This window comes from Chiloscyllium plagiosum, unplaced genomic scaffold, assembly GCF_037043375.1.
Source record: "Chiloscyllium plagiosum isolate Xiang-an unplaced genomic scaffold, Cpla_swu_hap1 HiC_scaffold_11, whole genome shotgun sequence".
Classification (NCBI taxonomy): Eukaryota; Metazoa; Chordata; class Chondrichthyes; order Orectolobiformes; family Hemiscylliidae; genus Chiloscyllium; species Chiloscyllium plagiosum.
This window is the reverse complement of record NW_028270149.1, coordinates 41,625,083-41,648,646: the sequence shown is the minus strand read 5'-3', so window position 1 is coordinate 41,648,646 and position 23,564 is coordinate 41,625,083. Positions and strand designations below refer to the sequence as shown.

At 41.7% G+C, this 23,564-nt stretch overlaps 1 protein-coding gene across 2 annotated transcripts in view; it reads right to left on the bottom strand.

Annotated features, from left to right (window-relative positions):
* stard8 (StAR related lipid transfer domain containing 8) overlaps window positions 1-23,564 on the bottom strand; it is a 213,928-nt gene that overhangs the window by 34,398 nt on the left and 155,966 nt on the right. For both annotated transcript variants that reach the window (XM_087992006.1, XM_087992007.1), the window contains 4 exons: window positions 22,667-22,748; window positions 13,509-13,572; window positions 7,746-9,070; window positions 1,461-1,634 (listed from right to left, as the gene is read on the bottom strand). In XM_087992006.1, coding sequence (XP_087848132.1) covers window positions 1,461-1,634; window positions 7,746-9,070; window positions 13,509-13,572; window positions 22,667-22,748 — 1,645 coding nt within the window. The remainder of the gene's footprint in view (window positions 1-1,460; window positions 1,635-7,745; window positions 9,071-13,508; window positions 13,573-22,666; window positions 22,749-23,564) is intronic.

The window sequence follows — 23,564 nt, the reverse complement described above, 5'->3', positions numbered from 1 at the left end:
TATCCGGTCCTCCAGTTCCGGTTTTGCTTTCCAAGTCCCTTCCCTTTGTTTCCCTTTCTTCACAGAATACCATTCTTTTGTTTTTGCACAAAGAATTTCAATCTGTTTCCACCCTTTGTAAGCTTTTAGAACAGTTCAACCATAGCCCCCAGCCCCACGACAAAGCTCATTTTCCATATTTCCTCTCCTTCTCACTGCTGTCATATGATATAACCTACGTCCATTCCCACAGCTGCAAGGAGGAAACCATCTGCAAAGTTTGGAGGACCAAAGGCTGCAATTGGACTACCTCCAAGACCTGTGGATTCCTGCTATTGTGTATTTTTTGTCTGGTTACAGTAAATGTGACAAGACAACAGTAGGGTTCACATCCAATCGGATGTTTTTTTATCTTCAAAGGAAACATTAAGGATGAATCTTCTTGATCACTAGGATGCAGTTCAGTAACAATGCATAGCCAGCTCCTGAAACTACTAAACAAATTCTAGTTATTGAATGCCCAAGGGAGGTGCTATTTTGGCAGTTTACTAATGCAAATTATCTGATTTTACTTCAGCTCCAAGGTCACAAGTTCAAATTTCGATGAACACCAATGGGTTGTTTGACATGAAACATGGATCAAGATTCTATCAGAGGCAGAGTCACCCCTACACCTTTCCCAGACATTTCCTGGAGGCTGGATTCACATCCTTAAAGGAAGGAGTCTGGCAGCTTATTTTTCATCTGACCTGGTGACCAAAGCATGAGAGAAAGCAACAAAACAACTGTCTCATAATACCTCAGATGAATATAACAGAACAAAGCCACCACAGAAGTTTTTCATGACTATACTGTATTGAATGAAATCATATCAGCTGGGGTGATTATGAAAGTGCTATAACTGATTAAGCAGAGCAGGAAAAAAATATAACCAGATGCCTTCACCTCATCACTTTGCTGAGAACTGTGCCTGCGTGATATTTCTGAATAGAGGTGTGCACATTGAGTATTCAGCAGTTTCATAGATAGGATTGCCCAAAGGTTCTGATGGCCTTTATAACAGAGATTGATTATTGATAATCAACTAGCCAATTTTCTGCACTAGATGCTTGTCTGCATGGGTCTTTGGACCATTTGTTTTTCTACAAAGAAACCACTTATAACCAATCACATTTCAGCCTGAGACACACTGATTTTCCGTTCCTTTACATGCATTTATCTGCTTGCTAGATTTTGTTACAGACTATTAATACGGTCTGTAATATGTAGTCAATACGTCACTTTTCACATCTGCTTTGAAAGGCATACAGTTAATACCTAATCAGAATTAGTGACAGGCCTAGCTCTGTCACATAGTGCAAGCAGTGAAGAGATAAACATTGCAATTTCTCTGCGGGCTACAGAGCCCACAAGAACAAGACAAATGCAGCAAATGAGAAAGCTGAGTCCCTGTCTTATCTGTATTAATTTTGGGTACTGACCAGTTCCAGCCCTGCTTATTGCGGACAGCGTATCTTTCCATGATGGCAGTCAGACGCAATAAAGAGAATCGTTGCAGAAGGTTGAGCTGAGCTGCCGACTGTCTATTGATTTCCAAAGAAGCAGAGTTCAGGCTTGGACGGTGAGAGTTCTGGAAACTGTGCCAGCGGAGCTTTCTGGGGAACAGAAATGCAGCTATTAAGTCAGACACCAAATACCAAGGCTACCAACACATGCAAGATACTCAGGATCAAACTGCCAGCATAAGTTTCACAAGACAACAATGCAAAACCCTGCCTTACATGCTCGAACATGGTCAGAGAAAAGCTCCAATTTAAATATTCTCCAAGTGAGAATCCTGAATCATTACAGGGGACAAAGCAGAAGTCACAGATTCTAGCAAAGCCAGGTGTAAGACAGACTGCCACAAAATTTTTCAGTTCCTTTCAAAAAGGGATCTATTTCTTTCTTTCCCCTAGGCATTATCTAACACTCAACTATGTCCAAAGCAGCTTATTTTCACATTACATTTTGCTATTGCACCCCCATTTTGTAACCCCATTGTTATGTTTAATTCACCTCTTGCACATGTTAACGGAAAGTGAATTGCTGGCAGCATGGTGGCTCACTGGTTAGGACTGCCGCCTCACAGTGCCAGGAACCCAGGTTTGATTCCAACCTCGGGCGACTGTCTGTATGGAGCTTGCACATTCACTCTGTCTGCGTGGGTTTCCTCCAGGTGCTCCGGTTTTCTCCCACAATCCATAGATGTGCAGATTAGGTGAATTGTCCATACTAAATTGCCCATTATGTCCGTGAATGTGTAAGTTAGGTGCATTAGTCAGGGGTAAATGTAGAGTATAGGGTAGGTGAATGGGTTTGGGTGGGACACTCTTCGGAGGGGCAGTGGGAACCTGTTGGACCGAAGGGCCTGTTTCTAGACTGTAGGGATTTTATGATTCAAAGAGTTCTGAAGAATGCCAGAATCATTGTACTCCTGTTGCAATACATGGCGGACCAAGCTTTGGGAACGGAAAAGAGTGTAAACGTATGAGTTGCATCAAGGCGCCATGTGCTTATTTAATAACCTTGAAAGTTTAGAAGCCATGGTCACAATAATTAACTATGAACTCTGCTCACTTTATGAACACACAGGCTACATGGAGGATCAGTACTTGGACCTGTGCTACTTATAAAGACATTGAGTAGAAAACTAAACAAGCCTTACACAACCTTCTAGATTTGACTGGGAGAACAGTACAACCACTCATGCAGATACAGAAATCTCAATGGCCAAAAAAACTCAGTAAGCAATCAGAATTCTAGGGGTTACCATTGATCAGAAACTAAACTAGTCTAGCCATATAAACAATGACTACAAGAGTAGGTCAGATGCTAGGACTCCTACAACAAATAGCTCACCTCCTGACTCACAAAGCCTGTCCACTCTGTACAAGTCAAGTCAGGAGTGTGATGGAATCCTCCCCACTTGCCTGAAAAGGGTGCGCCTCCAACGAGAAGCTTGCCATCATCCAGGACCCCCAAAGTCCGGTTGACTGACACCATATCCACAAGCATCCACTCCCTCCACCTCCGATGCTCAGGAGCAACAGTGCGTGCTTTCTACAAGATGCAAAAATTCACCCAGGCACTTTGGAAACACCTTTAAATCCATTACTAACATTTAGCAGGGTAGCAGATACATGGGTACAACATGTCATGCAAATTCTAATCCAAGCCACTCATCATCCAGACTTGGAAATATCTTCCTGTTCCTTCATTAATACTGGGTCAAAATCCTGGAACTCCCTCCCTGTCAGCACTGTGGTCTACCTACAGAAAATGGACAGCAGTAGCTCATGATGAAAGGTCTCCAACATCTTCCAGGGCATTAGAGATAGACAATAAATTCTGGCCTCATCAACGAAAGCCATACCCCATGAATTAATAAAATTTCACTGAGGTGCAGTTGCTGCCCCTTTACCACAAGAACTAACTCAATCTTAATCTGCACTAGCTTTTATCCATCCGCAACAATTAATTCCATCTCTTCTTATACAGCATCCAGCAAAACACTGCAAAGAGGCCAGTTTGGAGATTCCCAGCTCCACCTCCAAAAGAGGAAGCTACTGAATGCTCAGAAGATCCATTGACATGTTTGGAAGGGAGATCTCTAGTCTCTCAACAGCCATCTTTATATGGCCTAATAACTTTGGAAGGAGACAGGAAACAGTACTCATATGGAAGAGTCATGGCTGTACCCAGGATACCTTCAAATAAGTTGCGATCATGATGATCACTGGAATGGGACTGCCATCCAGTCCTTCAAAGTAGAAGTCCTCACCAGTAGACAACACAGTTTGGAGGTAACAAACCAGAACCCCCTTAAATCAACATCAATACAGCATAGCAGACAGTCAAAGAAAATGACAGCAAGCCTGTATATGCCTGATCCCATCATTCTCTATTACCTCCATGGTCAAACTTCACCTGCCTCTGCTCCTTCTGTAATCTGTACAGCAGTGATTGGAAGTTATTAGTCCAGCTGGGCTTGGTGACAAAAGTTAATTTATAGAATCCCCACACAGTGTAAAAACAGGCTATTCAGCCCTTCGAGTTCACACTGACCCTCTGAAGAGCAATTGTTACTATTTCAAAGTTTTCTTTGGAATAGTACCAAAGCCAAAATGACACCAACAACAGCATGGTCTACAAGGTCAGTAAGCAGATAATTAGCCAGAAACATTAGCAAGATAACAATTTTATGAAAGGAACTCCTGAGTTCTCAAATCCATAACTTTGTTGCCTCATGTTATGCCTACAGTGGCATGAAGGTTTGTCAAGAAGGCCATATTATGGTTTGTGGAGAGCTCAGTTATGTGACCTTATTCAATCACATTTTACAACCAAACCTTTCAAGCAACATTGGGAGTACATTTTCACCACTAAGCCACCATGATAACACCTACCCACTTCCCCTCACCGACTCCTTAAGAAATAAAAGCCAAGTCTAGTCCATATCATAGGCCATGTCCTTGAATACTTACAAATCAATGTTCATTGAAATATAATTAGGAAATGGAAATTTTGGCTTCAATCTTTAAATGCTTATTCTCATTACAGTTGATTAGTTGATATGAGATAATTATTGAGCACAACGTAATTATGATGGTTAGAGACAACGTTTTTTAAAAAATTTTGTTTCCCCGCCCCCGAAGAGGTGTAAAATGAAGCCAGGTGAATGGAATTACTGAAGTAATGGAGGCATGATTACTGCAGCATCTTAAATTCCATGAGTATTATTCTGCCCCTAAGAAAAGCAACTTTTCCACACACTTTCCATGAACTGACAGTCATTTTGAGTATTATTGGATGCAGCTGACTTTCAATTTATCATATCAATTCTCAACTTTGTTTTTGTGCAAGTGACTTGCACGTTCTACTTGCGATGCACAAAGTCCCCTCCCATCCTTCATGCTCCATTTTGTCTCACTATTCCTGTGACTCCTGAGAGCTTTTAACCATCCCTCCCAACCCCCCTCACTCACCATTTCCAATTAGCCTTTTGTGTAATAATTAATATATGCCCACTTTACCCACAAAGCTCTTGACTTTGGAATTTTGCGTCACATTTCTGGCCTTATATCGAGAGGCTAGTTGCTGGAGTGTGTTGGAACCCCTGTCCATTCCAGAACGGAGTTCCTCTCCAACTTACTGAGGGCCCAGCCTATTTTCAATTGTCCCTATCACAGTCACCATTCCCTCCGTACCCCAGTACACGAAAGCCTTGAGTTAGCCATTTTATCAGAGGATACTATGGACTGCTCCCTAATGAGCCTCCTGACCATTACTGATGAAACACTTGAGGCCACATCCCAGACTTACATGGTTGGACAGCCCTGACTGACCCCAATTCACTATCTGGACTGGCATCTCAACAGCATCTTAAACGACCTACTTGTAAATCCACCAACTACAAGGATGTTGCCAGGGTTGGAGCTTTCGAACTATAGGGAGAGGTTGAATAGGCTGGGGCTGCTTTCCCTGGAGCATCAGAGGCTGAGGGGTGACCTTATAGAGGTTTATAAAATCATGAGGGACATGGATAGAATAAATAGACAAAGTCTCTTCCTTGGGTAGGGGGAGTCCAGAACTAGAGGGCATAGGTTTAGGGCGAGAGGGGAAGATATAAAAGAGAACTAAGGGGCAACTTTTTCATACAGAGGGTGGGATGTGTATGGAATGAGCTGCCAGAGGAAATGGTGGAGGCTGGTACAATTGCAACATTTAAAAGGCATTTGGATGGGTAGATGAATAGGAAGGGTTTGGAGGGATATGGGCAGGTGCTGGCAGATGGGACTAGATTGGGTTGGGATATCAGGTCGGCATGGACAAGTTGAACCGAAAGGTCTGTTTCTGTGCTGTACATCTGTGACTGTGACTCTATGCTTGCACTTGACCGTCAGGACTGACTGCAGCCTGATTTACCAGACAGGAAGGACATGGATCCCCAGATGTGGTAAGATCTGTCACCTGAGTGACTGCAGTCAAACTCCTGGAAACCTCTAGTTAAACACAGAAGTAAATGAGTGGCAAGGCAGCAGGTTAAGATGCATCCTGCACTGATGCAGGAGACGTATCTGTCTCCCATGTGCAACAATGCCTGACAGATGCAAGCAAATTACATTGGAGATCAGGGACACATGAAGTGTTTGAAGGGACAATGGGGTGCACCGAGTTATGCAGAGAAGAAATATGATAAGGTTGTGGTTTGCTGACGCCAACTGGTATGAGAGAAGGTGCAGGGCAATGATAAAACATGAAGCCTGCTAGTTTTGGGTCAAAAATATCGCAGATGCTGAAAATCTAAAACAAAACAAAGAATGCTGGAGAATCTCAGTTCTGAAGAATTATACCAGACTTGAAACATTAATTCTATTTCTCTCCCCACAGATGCTGCCAAACTTGGGGTTTTCTCCAGCATTGTGCTTGTTTTCCCAGCTGAATTCCTTCCTTCATATTCCAATAGGGAAGGAGCAGCCAATTGCTGTGCCATAATGGATGCTTTCAGCATGTGTCAGGATCAGGATCAAGACTTCGTCAAAACATTTTTTACATCTATGTTAATGAATTGATGTAAATTACAGTTATGTAAATCTGTATAAATATTCAGAAAGAATTGGTTACAAGAAAGTTTTGCATTCTTAGAGTACATCAGGTCACTCAAAGACTTAAAAATGTTTCAGAGTTCAAGTACAGTGACTTCAGTTAAGATGAAGAATGCAGCAACATTGTTCTTTTAAAATTTGTAAAATTTGTTCTTTTTATATCTGTTTAATAACATAATCCATTTTCAACAGTTTTCATAACATGAGAATGCTGGACAGAGCAAACTGTACTTTGAGAACTTCATCCGAACTACCAGGATCTCAATCTATCATCTTACCTGAGGAATAAAATAGTAATAATCAAATAGAATAGCAATTTACAGTCACTTTTAATCAGAGACAATTTTAGTCACAAGTGACATATAGGTAATCATTTCCAATGATACAACACACAATATCACAATCAGATTTGTCTTTGTGCTGTTAAGTTCTGTCCTGCAAATTTCCCACCGGGTGTTCCTTTTTCGATTCTACCTGACAATATACATTGAGAGAGTTGCAATTTGAAAATTCCCCACCGATGGCACACTATTGTACACAGTGATCAAAGTACAGTATCCAGTCCTTCTGAAGTTCCCCCTTCCCCAGAAAGGAAGGAAAGTTCAGTAAATGAAACATTCAAAAACAGACCACGAGTTTGGATTTCTTATCTGTGCAGAGATAGCTGATTTCAGTTCAGGCTGTTAAGGACAGTACAGCTAAATTAAGTTCCTTTAGATTGGGATGGTGTGAAATTGCTTGACCATTACGCCCACTCCAAAACAATTCTTCACATGAAAGCTTCAGCGATAGCTATTAGGCTGTTATCTGAGGAATGCATCAGAGATGACTTCCTCTTCTCCTTATCCAATGCTCACAAAATGTACAATTACAAGCGAGAAATTTGAAAATTAACAATGTTTAAAGATCAGAAATAGTGTTTGATAGCAGACTGGAGAATATCTATTGCCACCTTGGCAGAGATTACCGAATTCAGGACAAACCAGTGTTGAGCAATAAACTTCCCCAATCTTTAGGGCTCATTATTACAAGTGGGTGAAGAAAATCAAAACATATTGAAAAAGGCTATTTTACTGATGATCCAGATGATAAATCAACAAAGCGTCAGAGATCACTAACCTGTTTGTTCTGGTTAATGAAGCCCCTACTCCAGAATCTCTCCGTTCCCTGATCTCTATCTCTTCAGTTTCAATTAATGAATTCCCAGTACTGTCAAAATCACTTGCAGAGGTCCCCACATCAGACATAGAGCGGTCTTCAAAATTCAGACCTTGCGAAGGAAAAACGGTCTCACCAGTGGAATCAGATTCTGTGTCATTAAATTCTGTGCATACAGTTTTTGACCAGAGGCCCACAGACTCCTGTAACCCATTGACATGCTTTATAACATCATCTAATTGTTTGAAGAAGTCCTCACGCCCAACTGCACCATTGTATGGATGAGATTCGGGCACATTATCATAAATACTTCGCTTGCTCCCAATGGAGCTACATGAACCCCTTCGCCCCTGAAACAGAAGCCCTTGAAAGTTGTTGATGCTACTACATGCAGACATTCCAAAGGGCAAATTTTCTGATTTCCAGTCCACTAAATGATCACCTGCAGCTGGACACAGGCTTTCTATGGAAAGGGCTTTAGGGAAGGTCCCTACTTTGTGGTTTGTGGGGACACGGACAACATAGTCTTCATGAGAATAAGGCTCATCTTTTCTGTTATGGTTGGAGGCCGTAAGCCCCATTTCATAGTCCTCTAAGTATAGTCCACCATGCATTATGCTGTGGCTGCTTCTGGAGTTGAAGACCTTTGTGTGTCCAGAGTCAACAAGCTTTGCAAGATTTGATGGAGATACATCCTTCGCCAAGCCTTTTGCTGGCTCATTAAGTGTTTTCAGAGGACTGGTGTTCTGTAAAGGTTCATGGTGCTGTTGTGATACTATCTTGACACTTCTTCGTTCTTTGCTCTTTGAAAGGGCTTTGTCTTTACCCCGAAGAGTTCTAAAACGAAGAGATTCAATTCGCCTCAAAAAACTCTTAGTCCTGTGTTTTCTGGGATTCTCCAAGATGTCTAGAGTAGTTTGTGTTCCAGTGGAAACAAAGTTGTCACTTGAGCAATCATTATTCTTTTGTGCTGCTTGAGAATGAACCATCAAAACACTCCCTGGACTTTCCTTTGATTCCAGCTGACTGCCTGAATAATGACCTAACAACTCCTCTTGGATGCTCCCAGCACTGCCGTTACTGCAATGCTCAGAACAAGGCTCAGGATCACTAAGGTCAGACAGCATACTCTCCCGACTGGCTGATTCCTTCATTGTTGAGCTCAGGATCTCAGCACGGTTCGACAGGAAGTCAACAGTTGTCAACCGAGACCATCTTTTGCTATCTTGCTGAAACGCCCAGCGATCACTGATTGCGCAGAGATCATCTTCTTCAGAATCATTACCCTAGAAAGATAATGCCACAGTAGTTACAATATATAGTCGCATCAGGGGAAAAGGAGAGAAGAAAATCCAGCCTTTAATTGTGTTCTACCTGGTCCCAGATTCCAATTGAAACACAAATGTTATCCCTTTACTCTTCAGCAGCAGAGAACACAATCGTACCTCACAGCTTAGTAATATCTGTACCTGACTATTTTGGGAGATAACAGCAATGAAAATCCCATGAAAGTGAGGCCTTTGCACTCATTTCTTTGAATAGTAACAGGTGCAAACTGCTCTGACCTATTTTGTGTCAACTAACTCAAGGAATAGACAAGTATAGTTGAGAAAATTTATTGTTTCTAATATTTTGTACTGCAGTGACTAAAAGACATTTTAGCATGTCCTGAGGTTATAAAATCTATGCAAGTGCTTTTTTTCCCTCAAATGTTTCTTTTGCAGAACATGTTCAATACCTTGTTACATTCCACCCCATAGTCTTTTGCAATGGGTTTTATTTAGTGACACATTGGGGAAACTATCATAAGTCCTCCTTGGATATTTGTCCCTCTCTTTCCTGAACCACTCCAAAATAAAAATCTCTCTTTACCAGACAGCAGGAAGCTCCCCTCCTCCAGGCTGCCACCATACCATAAATAAAAAAAGCAGCCTCAGTCAAACCAGAACTTTGACTTTCAGGCCAACATTTTCACACCCACGTGTGGTTTTCCTCTGTTGCACCCTATGGCTAGGCTCAACAGTGCCATCTCATCATCAACTCACTACAGGACAAACTGAGGCAGGTGCTGAACTCGTGATGCTGCCAGTTAATGTTGAAAACTTTTAGTCACCCAACCTAGCAAATCAAAGGAATGCTTGATTAGGTCTGAAGAGTGACAATAAAATTAACATTGAGCCTTCCAAATATTCTATTTCAGATCTTCCAACTTTATCATTCAACAATGATCTTTGCTGGAGTTCAACCTCTATGGGCAGTTATACTCTATGCCAAAGCTAAACTTAAATGGAACATTTTTACACTGACACACTAGTCTGGGTGGAAGAACTTCTTGTGGTCTGCAGGTGGATATTGAGTGTACAGCTGGTTACATAATCCAGGGAATAGAGGGAGGGGACGGAGGGGGCCTTTAAATAGTTAAGGGATTTTTTTAATTTCAAAAATATACTTCATTCATAAAATTGTTTTGATATCTATACAATTTGTGATGCCATACATATGTATACATTCCATTTCTTTACATACAGAAATCAGAATTAATCATTCATATGTACAAGTCTGTACATTGACCATCCAGTTATGTTGCTGAGATGTCAGTGGGGCCCGATTACTGGGTGGGCCCCCTGTTCTTCTTAGGCAGGCAGACCTTACACGCTGGTCTTTCCCCACCGCGCCTTGGCGGCAGCTGCCCCAAGCTTCAGCACATCCTTCAGCATGTAGTCCTGGACCTTGGAATGAACCAGTCTGCAACACTCAGTCAGAGTCAACTCCTTCAGCTGGAAGATCAACAGGTTTCGGACAGACCAAAGAGCGTCTTTGACCGAGTTGCTGATCCTCCAGGCACAGTTGATGTTCGTCTCTATGTGCGTCCCAGGGAATAGACCGTAGAGCACGGAGTCCCATGTCACAGAGCTGCTCGGGACAAACCTCGACAAACACCACTGCATTCCTCTCCAGACTTCCTTTGCGTAGGCACATCCCAGAAGGATTAGAAAGTGGAACAGTGACTTTAGGTTAGAAAACAGGACGTGGAGTAGGAGCTCTTTATACTGGTATAGGACTCAAAGAGAGCATGGTCAGAGTACAGAACACTATAGCTCGAGAGAGACAAAGGCTGAATGAGTGCACTGCCAGAATTTTGGTTCAAAGCAGAAATTCAATGGTGTTTCCTTTTCAAGTTCAATTTTAGAAATAAAGTTAGATCCAAACAATAGCCTTTAGATTATTTTTCAACCAACTTGTAATGACATGCATGAAGCATAGTGGAACGTCAGCCCAGGCCTTCTGGCTCAGAGGAGAAAGTGAGGTCTGCAGGTGCTAGAGATCAGAGCTGAAAATGTTTTGCTGGAAAAGCGCAGGTCAGGCAGCATCCAGGGAACAGGAGAATCGACGTTTCGGGCATAAACCCTTCTTCTGGCTCAGAGACAGGGAGACAATAGCTGTTAAGCTAAAGTAGCCTAAATAAACGAGGTAACTGCCTGACTGTGGGAGTTAGACAAAAAGAATTAAGTGTTCGATTTCTAAATGGAGTAATGATCACTGGAACTAAGAAGCAACTGCTTAGATCCAGATGAGAAAAGGTATTGCTTGCACCAGTGAGGAAGGAGCATGGTGAATGCACAGGAGACCTTGGCTGCAGTGAGATGAAGCCAAATCAATACACTGCTGGAAATTCAGTTCCAAGGGGACAGGAGTGTGTTAACCAAGATTTAGCACAAAAAGCAAACTCTTGAATGAGAGCGCAGATAAAAGGGTGGATTGAGAGGCAGTGAGGCCAGTGATGGAGCAGCATCATGTACCACAGAGTGATGCCCGCTCAGGGAAGGAGCTGACTGGGGAGTAGAACAGGTTAATATTTCTAGCCTTCAAAGTAAAGGGTCTTTAGCTTGTGATGAGATTCCAGGGTTTTCTTCCATTTATTTAAAAATAGCTCAATGTGTATAAGACTTGCATCACTTCGTGCTGATGAAAAAAACTTGGTTCTAAGCTTGGTGTGGATAGAATAGGATTTGGTTCATGGGGCCCTGGCACTGGGGCAGAAGGGAGCAGTTTCTGTGGGACACACTTTACTTGAACCATGCTGGGACCTGTACCCTGGCAAATCAAATAACTAGGGTTATAGAGAGGAACTGAAGGGAAGTAAAAAGGTGATGACAAAACTGATAGTAGTCTATAGGACTCCAAGAGTGGCTATACAATAAAAACAGACAAGATGATCAAGCAGAGTTAGCATAGCTTCATAAAGAGGAATTTATGCCTGAAATTTATTAGGATTCTTTGTGGTGGTAACAAGCAGGATAAATAAAGGGGAACCCGTGAAGGTAATGCGTTTGGATTTTCAGATGGTTTTTCCATGAGAGACTATGCAAAAACACCATGGTGCTGGAGGTAGTATATTAGCATGGAAGGAGGCTTGGCTAACTAATCAATGACAGAAGTTGGATAAGGGAGGTACTTTTCAGGAAAGGAAGCTATAGCTAGAAGTGCCAGGCCCTGCTGTGGCCACAATTATTTATAATTATTCGATAATGGAATTACTAGTCAAGTTTGTGGATGACAAAAATGGTGAAGACAAGTGGCGTGAATGAAACAAAGGTTGCAGAAAAACATAAATCAATTAAGCAAATGGGCAAAAACTTGGCAAATGGAATATATAGTGGGAAAATTGGAGGTAATGCAGCACTTTGGCAGGGAAAATAGATGATTTATATAAATACAGAAAGCTACATCAGAGAGGGATTTGGGATGCCACATGCATAAATCACAAAAAGCTCGTATCCAAGATCAGAGGGTAATAGGTAAGGCAAAAGGAATATTGGTCTTTATATTAAAAGTAAGTAGGGAGATCTTGCTAAAATTACACAAAGCACTCACCAGAACACAGCTGGAATATAGTGAACAGTTTTGGGCATGTTATCTAAATAAAGATATACTAGGATTGGAGGAAGCCCAGAGAAGGTTCACTAGATGTATTCTGGGTGTGGAAGGACTGTCTTATAAGGAGACATTAAGTCAGTTGGACATGTACTCACTGGAGCTAAGAATGGAAGCAACCTTATTGAAACATACAAGATTCTTAGCAAACCTGACTCACCTTAACCCTAACTCTTTCACAGGGTAGTTGCAGAAAAGTTGATCCCTCTTATGGGAGAATATCAGGTCAAAGGGCAAAATCGCAGAGTAAGGCGTTGCCCTTTTTTTAAAAGGCAGAGATGAGGAGGAATCTCTTCTCTCAGAGTAGTGAATCTGTAGAATTCTTAACCAGAGAGCTGTAAGACTGGGCTGTTAAGTATATTCAAGGTCAACATAGATTGGTTTTTAATCAGTAAGGGAATCACAGGAGATGGAAAAAGGCTGGGAAATGGAGTTGATGATGATCAGATTAGGCATCATCTCATTGAATGGTGGAGCAGACCTGATGGACTGAAGGGCCTATTTCTGCTGTGACATCTTATGGTCTTAATAATTGGTCTCTGGACTCAATGATTCTACCTAGATCTAGTTTCATTTACACCAGACACTCCTATCAAAGCCTTTCCTTTTTTCTAAAGAAAAAAATGCCAATGCAGCTTTACTAAATTATGCAAAGCATTATGAAAAAAAGTCATCTCATTTTCAAAAACAACTTTGCAACTGGCAACTAGACCTCCAACCTTGAAAAAAAAATGAGGAAAGCTTGGCTAGAAAGAAAAGTGGCCAGTACAATTATTCGAGAATGCTTACCGACTTCCTGTTAATGTTGACATCAAGCTTTATATAAGCATATTTGTTTAGAGTCATCAGCCGCCTGAAGAGAAAAAAATTAAATTAAGCCATTTTATCCACACGTCTGATTCGCAAATTATCAACTACAAGACCTCATCTATAAATCCACTTCAAAGTGAGATTTATTGCTGACAATGTCAGTCAGCAGCTTCACTTCTGTAACGCTGACATTTCCTGCATTGCAATTCCCCAGAGATTTTTTCCACTTTAATTTCCTGTCCTCTCTAGATGACGTTGACTCTTGCTGCTGTACAATTCAACAGGTACCAGTTGTCCGCCAGCACCTTTCCTATGATTGAGAATGGAAATAATGGACAAATACTGAATTGGATCATAACTGAAGCCTACAGTCTACACCCGGATGTTTACTTTTCACCAAGACTCATGATTGTGATCAGAAACATTTAGCACATTTTTCCAGTCTAGCCCAGGAACATCTCGAACTACTGAGATCGGATAACTCAGCACAGATCCAGAATCAAAGTTTCCTCTGCAGTATGCAGCGCGTTAAACTGTCAGAAGCCGGAATTTGGAATGAACTGGGTATCCTGGCATGTCAACATTTAAATTATAAGATAAATGATTTTTTTCCGATCCATCGCACAAGTGCCACAGTTCAGAGACACCACAGACCATAGCAAACTGGCAGTACATCTTCAAGGAAGGTGACAAGCTTGCACTAGTACATTATTCCTCCATATTCTCCAACACCTTAACCACAGAAGCAATCATCTTAACACCCACAAACAAAGCTGCATCAGGACATTGTTTCAATGAGCCACAACACACTGCAGTGCCCAAGAACTACAAACAGAAGAGAAATACCTATACAACATATTCAAGAAAAACAGATATCCAATAAACACAGTCCACTGATTTCTCAACATCAAACCCAAACAAGCTGACACAATGCACCCAGAAACTCCAGCCACATTACCTTACATCAAAAGGCATCTCTGAAATGACTTCCAGACTACTCAGACCTCTTGGCATCATGGTAGCCCACAAACCTACCAATACACTTAAAGAGTGACTAGTGAACCTAAAGAATGAATGGGGAAAAAAACTGTAAAACGAATGTCATTTACAAAATAACATGCAAGGACTGTAACAAACACTATATTCGAACAAATAAGCAGAAAGTGAGTAACCAGGATAAACAAACACCAATGAGACATCAAAAGTTATGGCCCACTATCACTAGTATTCTTACATACAGATGAAGTACACCAGTTCGACTGGGACAATACATCCATTATAACACAAGCTAAACAGGGACACGCACAGGAATTCCTAGAGGCCTGGCATTCTAACCAGAACTCTATCAATAAACACATTGCTTTGGACCCCATCTACCATCCTCTGGGAAAAACCAGAAATGATAATCACCCACCTTAAGAAACCAAGACACACAAATAGAAAGTGGGACATAACACCAACGCGTCACCGGAGGCTCATTGATGTTATCTAGTACGGTAACAAAAGATCTGAAAACAAACCTTCCAGCTCAGCAAGCAAGCTTACATCCAGAACCTCAACCTGAGCTATAACTCTTCTCAAACAATCGCTAACAGTTATCTCAGTGGGAATGATTAGGTTGTGGCTCACAATCTCAAATGCATTGCAGCAGCTGATGGAGCACGTGACAATTGGAGGACTACAGGAGACCAGGAATATGCTAAACCCTACTTTGATGCAGGTAACCTGCAATATGGGCAGCACAGTGGCTCAGTGGTTAGCACTGCTGTCTCACAGATTAGATTAGATTCAATACAGTGTGGAAACAGGCCCAACCAGTCCTCACCGACCCTTCAAAGAGTAACCCACCCAAACCCATTTCCCCCTGAATGATGCACCTAACACGATGGGCAATTTAGCATGGCCAATTCGCCTGAACTGCACATTTTTGGACTGTGGGAGGAAACCGGAGGACCCGGAAGAAAACCACGCAGACACGGGGAGAATGTACAAACTCCACACAGACAGTCGCCCGAGGCTGGAATCGAACCCGGGACCCTGGTGCTGTGAGGCAGCAGTGCTAACCACTGAGCCACAGTGCCGCCCCACAGTGCCAGGGGGTCAGGTTAGATTCCTACTTAAGGCGACTGTGCAAAACCCAGACAGACATTCTCCCTGTGTCTGCGTGGGTTTCCTCTGGGTGCTCCGGTTTCTTCCCACAATCCGTAGATGTGCAGAACAGGTGAATTAGCCATCTAAATTGTCCATCGTGTTAGGTACATTAGTCAGGGGTAAATGTAGGGGAATGGGTTTGGGTGGGTTACTCTTTGGAGGGTCGGTGTGGACTTGTTGGGTCAAAAGGGCCTGTTTCCATACTGTAGGGAATCTAATCTAATAAACGAACAGTGTAGTCATGAGTTGTCCATTGGCAAGTGAGCACATTTCTTTCTCAATGAAGTGGTTGACAACTCGCACAGAGTCAGGTCCAGCAGAAAACTCCGTAGCTACCAGATGTGTGTGCTTGGACTTGTGTTGTGTCAATAAATTGTGACTGGTGAAGCTCCCAGCCAAGGGCACAATGCTGACCTTGGGATTTTACCGACTGATATCGCTAGTTCACCATACTACTGATGTTTGTGTCAATTCTTTTAAATGATTAAGTGCTCTTGCATGTGTCACATATTAGTAAATCCTGTAGGGGAAGATAGAAGAACAATAGTTTATTTCTCAGTCACACAGAAGCACTGATGACCATTAATCAGATTTTGAGTCAACCAGATTTGGAAAGGGGTGGGGATGAAGTAACCTTGAATAAACTTTGAAACATAAAGGCCACCACAAAGCAGATGATACTGAATTTTGCAATAATTAATGTAAATCTCTTGCTGACTACAACAACACCACACAAATGTTTCACGTGACAAGTCTGCAGCCCTTTCCAGGAAGTGAGCTATGTTTAGTTCACATTCAAAATGTGGTCCCCTGCACAAAAAAAAAAGGAACAGATACACCAGATTAATGAACACAGTAAGTTATCCTGTAGATGAATGCACCAGTAAAAATATCCCTATCCATCCTACTACCCTGTCACCTTGCCATCCTACTCTCTCACTGCATACCCATTTACTCACATACTAAAAAGCTACTTAAATGTCCCAAAGCCATTCAGTGCATTAGTGAATGAGGCTTTCTAGAATATGGCAGCTAGTCCTGTCAGGGGAAGCATTGGCTTTACCCAATGAGCCTGCATTACAAAGAAGGAATCCAATCAAAAACTTGGCACTTCTGAAAAGGCCAGGTTCAGAAATCCTGGCCAAAAGCACGAAGCTCTGTCACTGGGTTAAAAAGCAGGTGCTGAGTGGCAACCACTGGTGACCACAACTACTCAGAAGCTTTGGCCCTTTATCTGTGAACTACCTGAACAGGATAATTCACATTGTGCATGGAGATTGCTTCTAATTAATGTTTAGGCAGCAAAGACTATCACCTGAAGTGGGTGAAGAGACAAAAAAAAAGTTAGGTTGGAAGCATCAAATTTTGAACCAGAGTCTGCTTGGTACACATTCTATTAAACAAGAGGAAGAAAAATTTTGCTGGTTTAGCTATTGGTTATTGATTAGTTGTCACTGGAAGTAGTCCAGCCGTTGAGTCAACATACTACCTAATCCTGACTCCCATCATTTCAACTCCAAACTTCAAATTGAGGACAGAAGGGACTTTAATCAAGTATGACAGAAGCTATGCAGTACTAGTTACAGACACCAACTCTCTGCAATTAAACAAAACTTTTCTAAAACTAACCTCACTTTACAGCAATGGGTATACCTCTAAGTCTACTGCACAAATGCTAATGACCCCAAATGCAAGTAAGTAAAAATTGGTCAGAAATTGTGATATTGACAGTTTGACAGCACAGTCCTGAGAGGCAGATGTACTAACAACGCTGGAAATTCAGTAATTTCAAGAATATTTGAGATACTTTTCTTGAGATCTTAGATTCACCAATGAATATTATAGAAATTTCCTTGCATTCACTTAGACAAAGGGCAACAGTGTCAATGGCTCACAAAGCAATTTACTAACAGTGCAGGAAGCAAGGGCACTCAGCTGTCCCTAAGCCAACAAGTCAGTGCAAAAAATATTAGTGCCCTGACTAGGAATGCAACACGAAGAGTTAGTGACATCTTCCAAGAACATACTTGGAACAAGACTGCCCATAAATGATCAATCTGCCCTGAAGTAGTTATTCAAAATGCCCAGAAAGCACATGCTCTCAAATTTTACTTATTACTGGTCGCTTATAATTTACAGCCTTATATTAAATCATCCCACTTTAGACTTCACTTGGAATTCAATTATTTGGTATATGTATTTCAACATATCCTTTAGAGGAATCAGACATCAACTATGGGTTATTGCTATCTCACAACAATCAAGGATCATTCTCACTTTTCATGTTCATCTGATGCAGAAGGCAAGCCACAAGACCAGAATGAGAACAGATACTAGGGAAGGACGCCATACACAATGTTAGAAATTGGGAACTGCTAGAGCAGCTGCAAATTACTAGTTCCTATTATATTTCACTTGGTTCATAAACTGTCAGCAAATATCATGGAAGCATTGGACCACGTCATTACAGTTGGAAGTCACACATCAACACTATTTCTCATTTCATCTTCTAGATGCACCATAAGAGGAAGAAAAAACAAACCCCACATTAATTGGGAGGTCAAAGAGTCAGAGATGTATAGCACAGAAGCAGACCCTTCGGTCCAACTCATTCATGCCAACCAAACATCCTAACCTAAATCTAGTCCCATTTGCCAGCACTTGGCCCTTATCCCTCCAAACCCTTCCTATTCATAAATCCATCCAGATGCCTTTTAAATGCTGTAATTGTACCAGTTTCCACCACTTCCTCAGGCAGCTCATTCCATACATGCACCACCCTCTGCGTGAAAACATTGCCCCTTAGATCCTTTTAAATGTTTCCCCTCTCCCTCTAAACCTATCCCCTCTCGTTCTGGACCCCCCAACCCAGGGAAAAGACTTAGTATGTCTATCCTATCCATGCCCCTCATGATTTTATAAACCTCCCAACATGACCTCCCAATTCCTGTACTCAATACTCTGACCAATAAAGGAAGGCATACCAAATGCCTTCTTCACTATCCGACCTACAACTCTACTTTCAAGGAGGTATGAACCCGCACTCCAAAGTCTCTTTGTTCAGCAACATGTCCCATGCACTTACCATTAAGTGCATAAGTCCTGCTAAGATTTTCTTTTCCAAAATGCATCACTTCCCATTTAACTAAATGAAACTCCATCCACCACTCCTCAACCCATTGGGATCTAGATCAGATGGGCCAATGTACTTTGAGGTAACCTTCTTTGTAGCCTACTACACCTCCAATTTTGGTGTCATCTGCAAACTTACTAACTCTACCTGTGTTGACATGTAAATCATTTGTATAAACAACAAAAAGTAGTGGACCCAGCACCGATCCTTGTGGCACACCACTAGTCACAAGCCTCCCGTTTGAAAAGCAACCATCCACCACTACCCTCTGTCTTCTACCGTCAAGCCAGTTGTATATCCAAATGGCTAGTTCTCCCTGTATTCCGTGAGATCTAATCAGTCTCCCATGCGGAGCCTTATTGAATGTCTTACTGAAATCCATACATTTCAATTTCACCACTCTGCCCTCAGCAATCCTCTTTGTTACTTCTTAAAAAAAACTCAATCAAGTTCCTGAGACATGATTGCCCATGCACAAAGTCATGCTCTCTATCCCTAAATCAGTCCTTGCCCTTCCAAACACATGGCATAGTGAGAATTTCACAAGATTAGAAACTCAGACCTGGCCATAGGGACCATGGTTCAAATTGCACCATAACAGATGCTGAAATTGGAATTCAAATCTGGAATTAAAAGTCTAACAATGACAATTAAACCATAGTCAATTGCCATAAAACCCCATGTTGTTTACTAATGTCATTTAGGGAAATAAATCTGCTTTCTTACTTGTTCCAGCCTACATATGTTTCCCAACCCACAACAATGAGGCTAACTCTTAAATGCCCTGGTAGGCTGTATTTAAATGGCTAAGTATCTTTAAAAAAGGCATGAAACTGGACAGCTAGGCACTAGAACAGGCAAAACACAGCCCTGCTGACCCTACAAACTGCTCCTTACTAACCTGCGTGGGTGAGTGCCAAAATTGTTCAAGCAATAGTCTGACATTGTCTGCAAGGTATGTAAGCATGGTGATGAAACATCGGAGAACAAATCTACCAGCTGAGCAAGCAAACTTACAGCATGATAATTCTGAGTGTACAGCTAGTTCCCACACAACACCATCCCTGTTCCACCAACTGATGAATGATGAGGAAGCACCAAGGCAGCAAGAATGGAGAACACACCCTCGGTGGGGCACGTCAATGTTCATCATCAAAAGGGGCTTAGCAACATCACTACTGATGAAGCGGAGTGTCCTAAAGGACCTTGCTGCCAGACTCTGTCTGTGATAGATGGCAAAGGGACTAAGAGGGAAAAATATACTTGACTCATTTGCTCCATCTACTCATGACAGTACCAGGAGGAGAGACCGTCATACAGTCATAACGGGGACACATCTTGTCTTCAAATTAAGAATACCATCCATTGTGTTATGCAGCACTGCCATCATGCTTAATGGGACAGAATTTCCAACAGATATAGCCACTCAAACCAGGGCAGGCCAAACACAGGAGTGTGTGTACGCCAAAAAGCAAATTATTGCATTTGCTAAGCATTTCTCAACCAACAGATCAGATCTAAGTTCTGCAGTCCTGCTCCATCCAGTCGTGAATGATAGTGAACAACTACAAAACTCATTGGAGAAAGCAGCTCACAAACATGCCTATCTTCAAATGATGATAATTTTGCATATTAATGCAAAAGATAAGGCTGAAACATTTGCAACAATCCTCCTCCAGAAGTGCCAAGTAAATGATTCATCTCAGCCCCTTCCACAGATTTACTTCAGATGCCATTTTTAGCCCATTTGATTCACTCCATGTGATGTCAAGAAATGATTGAAGGTGGTAGGTACTACCAAAACCACAAGGTTCTGAAGGCTTGTGTTCCAGAACTTGGAACAATGTCCCTACCTAAGCTGGTCTAGTACAGATACAACACGAGTATCTAACAATGTGGAACACTGCTCAATAATATCATTCACACAAAAGCAGGATGCACCCAACCTGGGAAATTACCATCTTATCCATCTGTCCTCGATCAGCAGTAGTGGTAGAAGAGGCCAATGTCATTAAGCAGCACTTGCTCAGCAACAACCTGCTCACAGACACTGTATGGATTCTGCCAGGCCCACGATTTCATTACAGGCATGGTTCAAACATGGACAAGAGTTGAGTTCTATATGTGAGGTGAGAGTGACTGCCTTGACATCAAGGCTGTATTTGACAGAGCCTGACAAAAGAACTTTAGCAAAAATTACAGCCAATGGGAATCATATGCAAGAGTCTCTGCTGGTTAGACTCATTCCAAACTCAAAGGAAGATAAGCAATGGAGGTCAATTATCTCAGCTCCAGATGTCTGCAGGAGTTCCTCAGGATAATATCTTCGGCTGCTCCAATGAGCTTTCCTCAAACAAATTCAGATGTGGAAATGTTCACCTATGTTTACACAACATTCAGCATATTCACGACTCCTCAGATACTGAAGTAATCCATGCCCAATTGCAGCATGCTTGTATCTGGCCTTGGTCTGATAAGTGGCAAGTAGCAACACATGGTACACAAGTGTGAGGAAATGATTCTTTCCACCAAGAGAATCTATTCATCACCTGTTCAATGGCATTGCCACCACTTATTCATACACTAACATCCTCGGAGGTTACCACTGACCAGAAATAGAACTGAATTACCCATGCGAATACTGTGGCGATAATAGCTGGAAAGATGCTAGAAATCCTGCAACAAGTGTGAAGCATCCAGAACAAAGCAGCCCGTTTGATTGGTACATACACCCCCTCCACCAGACACTCCATGCACAATGCTGCAACTTTCTACAAGAGTCACAACAGAAATTCAAGAAACCTACTGAGACAGACTATCCATAAAGACATGGGCAACAGATACTGAGGGAATACCACCACCTGCATTTCCCTCTAAGCCATTCACCATCTAATTTGGAAATACCTCACCATTCAGTGTCACTGGGTCAAAATCCTGGAGCTCCCTTCATAACAGCATTATGGATGCTCCTACTGAATCAGTGATCCCCAGAACCCAAGCAAGCAAGGGCAGCTGGACTGTTAGACCCTAAGAATGAAGCGGTCAATGACAAAAAAGAGATAATAAAATCAATAGTTGAAAAGGCCCACAACCAGTTTTTAAAAGAAGATTACATCAAATGTATGTGCAGGTACTTGGGACTATGTCAGAAAGTCTGTTGCAGATACAGAAGTTATTTACCATATTAATTCGGTTTACATGATAGATGGTCTTATGCCCGAAACGTCGATTCTCCTGTTCCCTGGATGCTGCCTGAGCTGCTGCGCTTTTCCAGCAACACATTTTCAGCTCTGATCTCCAGCATCTGCAGACCTCACTTTCTCCTTACATGATAGATAACCTTGCAAACCAAAAACCACATACTGGAACTAACTGCTAAAGGTCACATAACACTGCCCTAAGAGCAATCTATGCATCAATTGCAGACTTTCAGTTACTGATGTCAAAATATTCATTTAACAACCTTGACCCAGACATAGTATTGCTATCCTGCATTAAACTGACATGGTCTCTGATCTGGATATTACTTCCCTATAATCTAGAAAAGCCACTTATGGATGGAGCATGCTAAATCTTATCAGCCCCAATTAACCACACTACTGGCAACATACCAAAGAGTTGACATAGAGTCATAGAGACGTACAGCATGAAACAGACCCTTCGGTCCAACCCGTCCATGCTGACCAGATATCCCAACCCAATCTAGTCCCACCTGCCAGCAGATGGCCCACATTCCTCCAAACCCTTCCTATTCATATACCCATCCAAACACCTTTTAAACGTTACAATTATACCACAAAGAGAGGTGATGGGGTTAAAATTGTAAACACTCGATTTCAGAAAAAAAAGTTACCTGCACAGGGATTTCACAGAATCACTGTCGAGAAAATCATGATCCTTCTTGACAGCCGCAATGTCGATAGGAAACTGAGAATCTACAAGAAAAAAACACATTTACAAATCACCTTCTCATATACTCCATCTATCACTGAAAATTAGTCATTTTTTTTCCTCAAATCTACTGAAGGATCACTAAAACCAAAACTCTTATTCTTTCAGAGTTTCTGCTGGTCCTGAATATTTTAACATTTCTTCAGGTGCTGAATCTCAGAGATACAGCTCCATCCACAAAAGAAACCCTCCAATAGCACTTTTGATGGGCATCTTTTGTATTTAAACACAGGCAATTCTGAATTTACTGAACTTGGACCTTTAGAAGAGCAGCTCATCCACTGGGAAGCTAAAGTGAAAATGCAACACAGGTTCTTCCAACTAATTCAAGAAATGGTCAGAAAACCAGCCACAGCTACACCTGAACATCCCCAATTCACTTCTGGCAAGTGAGTGACAAAGAGTCACAAAATTACCCTGAATTGAAGGTTGACAGATTACAAATAGAGAAGTATAACAATAGAACTTTGCTACCACAACATCTCAACAATACAGTTAAAAAAAATCCACAGAAGTAAAATATGGTGGATGCTGGACATCTGAAATTAAAACAGAAAATGTTAGAAGTACTCAATAAGCCATCTGACATCACAATTTATTGAGTATTTCAACTAGCTTCAGCTTTTGTGACAGAACTGTACTACTGAGAGTCAGTTAGCTGCAGAGCGCTAGACCTCTAGCAACAATTGAATTAATTCAACAAAATCTGGAAAAAAATAAATGCAGCAAATAAAAGGGAGAATTGTGACTACACTGGTATCACAGATCACCTGAACAAGTCAGTCAGCTTAAAGACATTA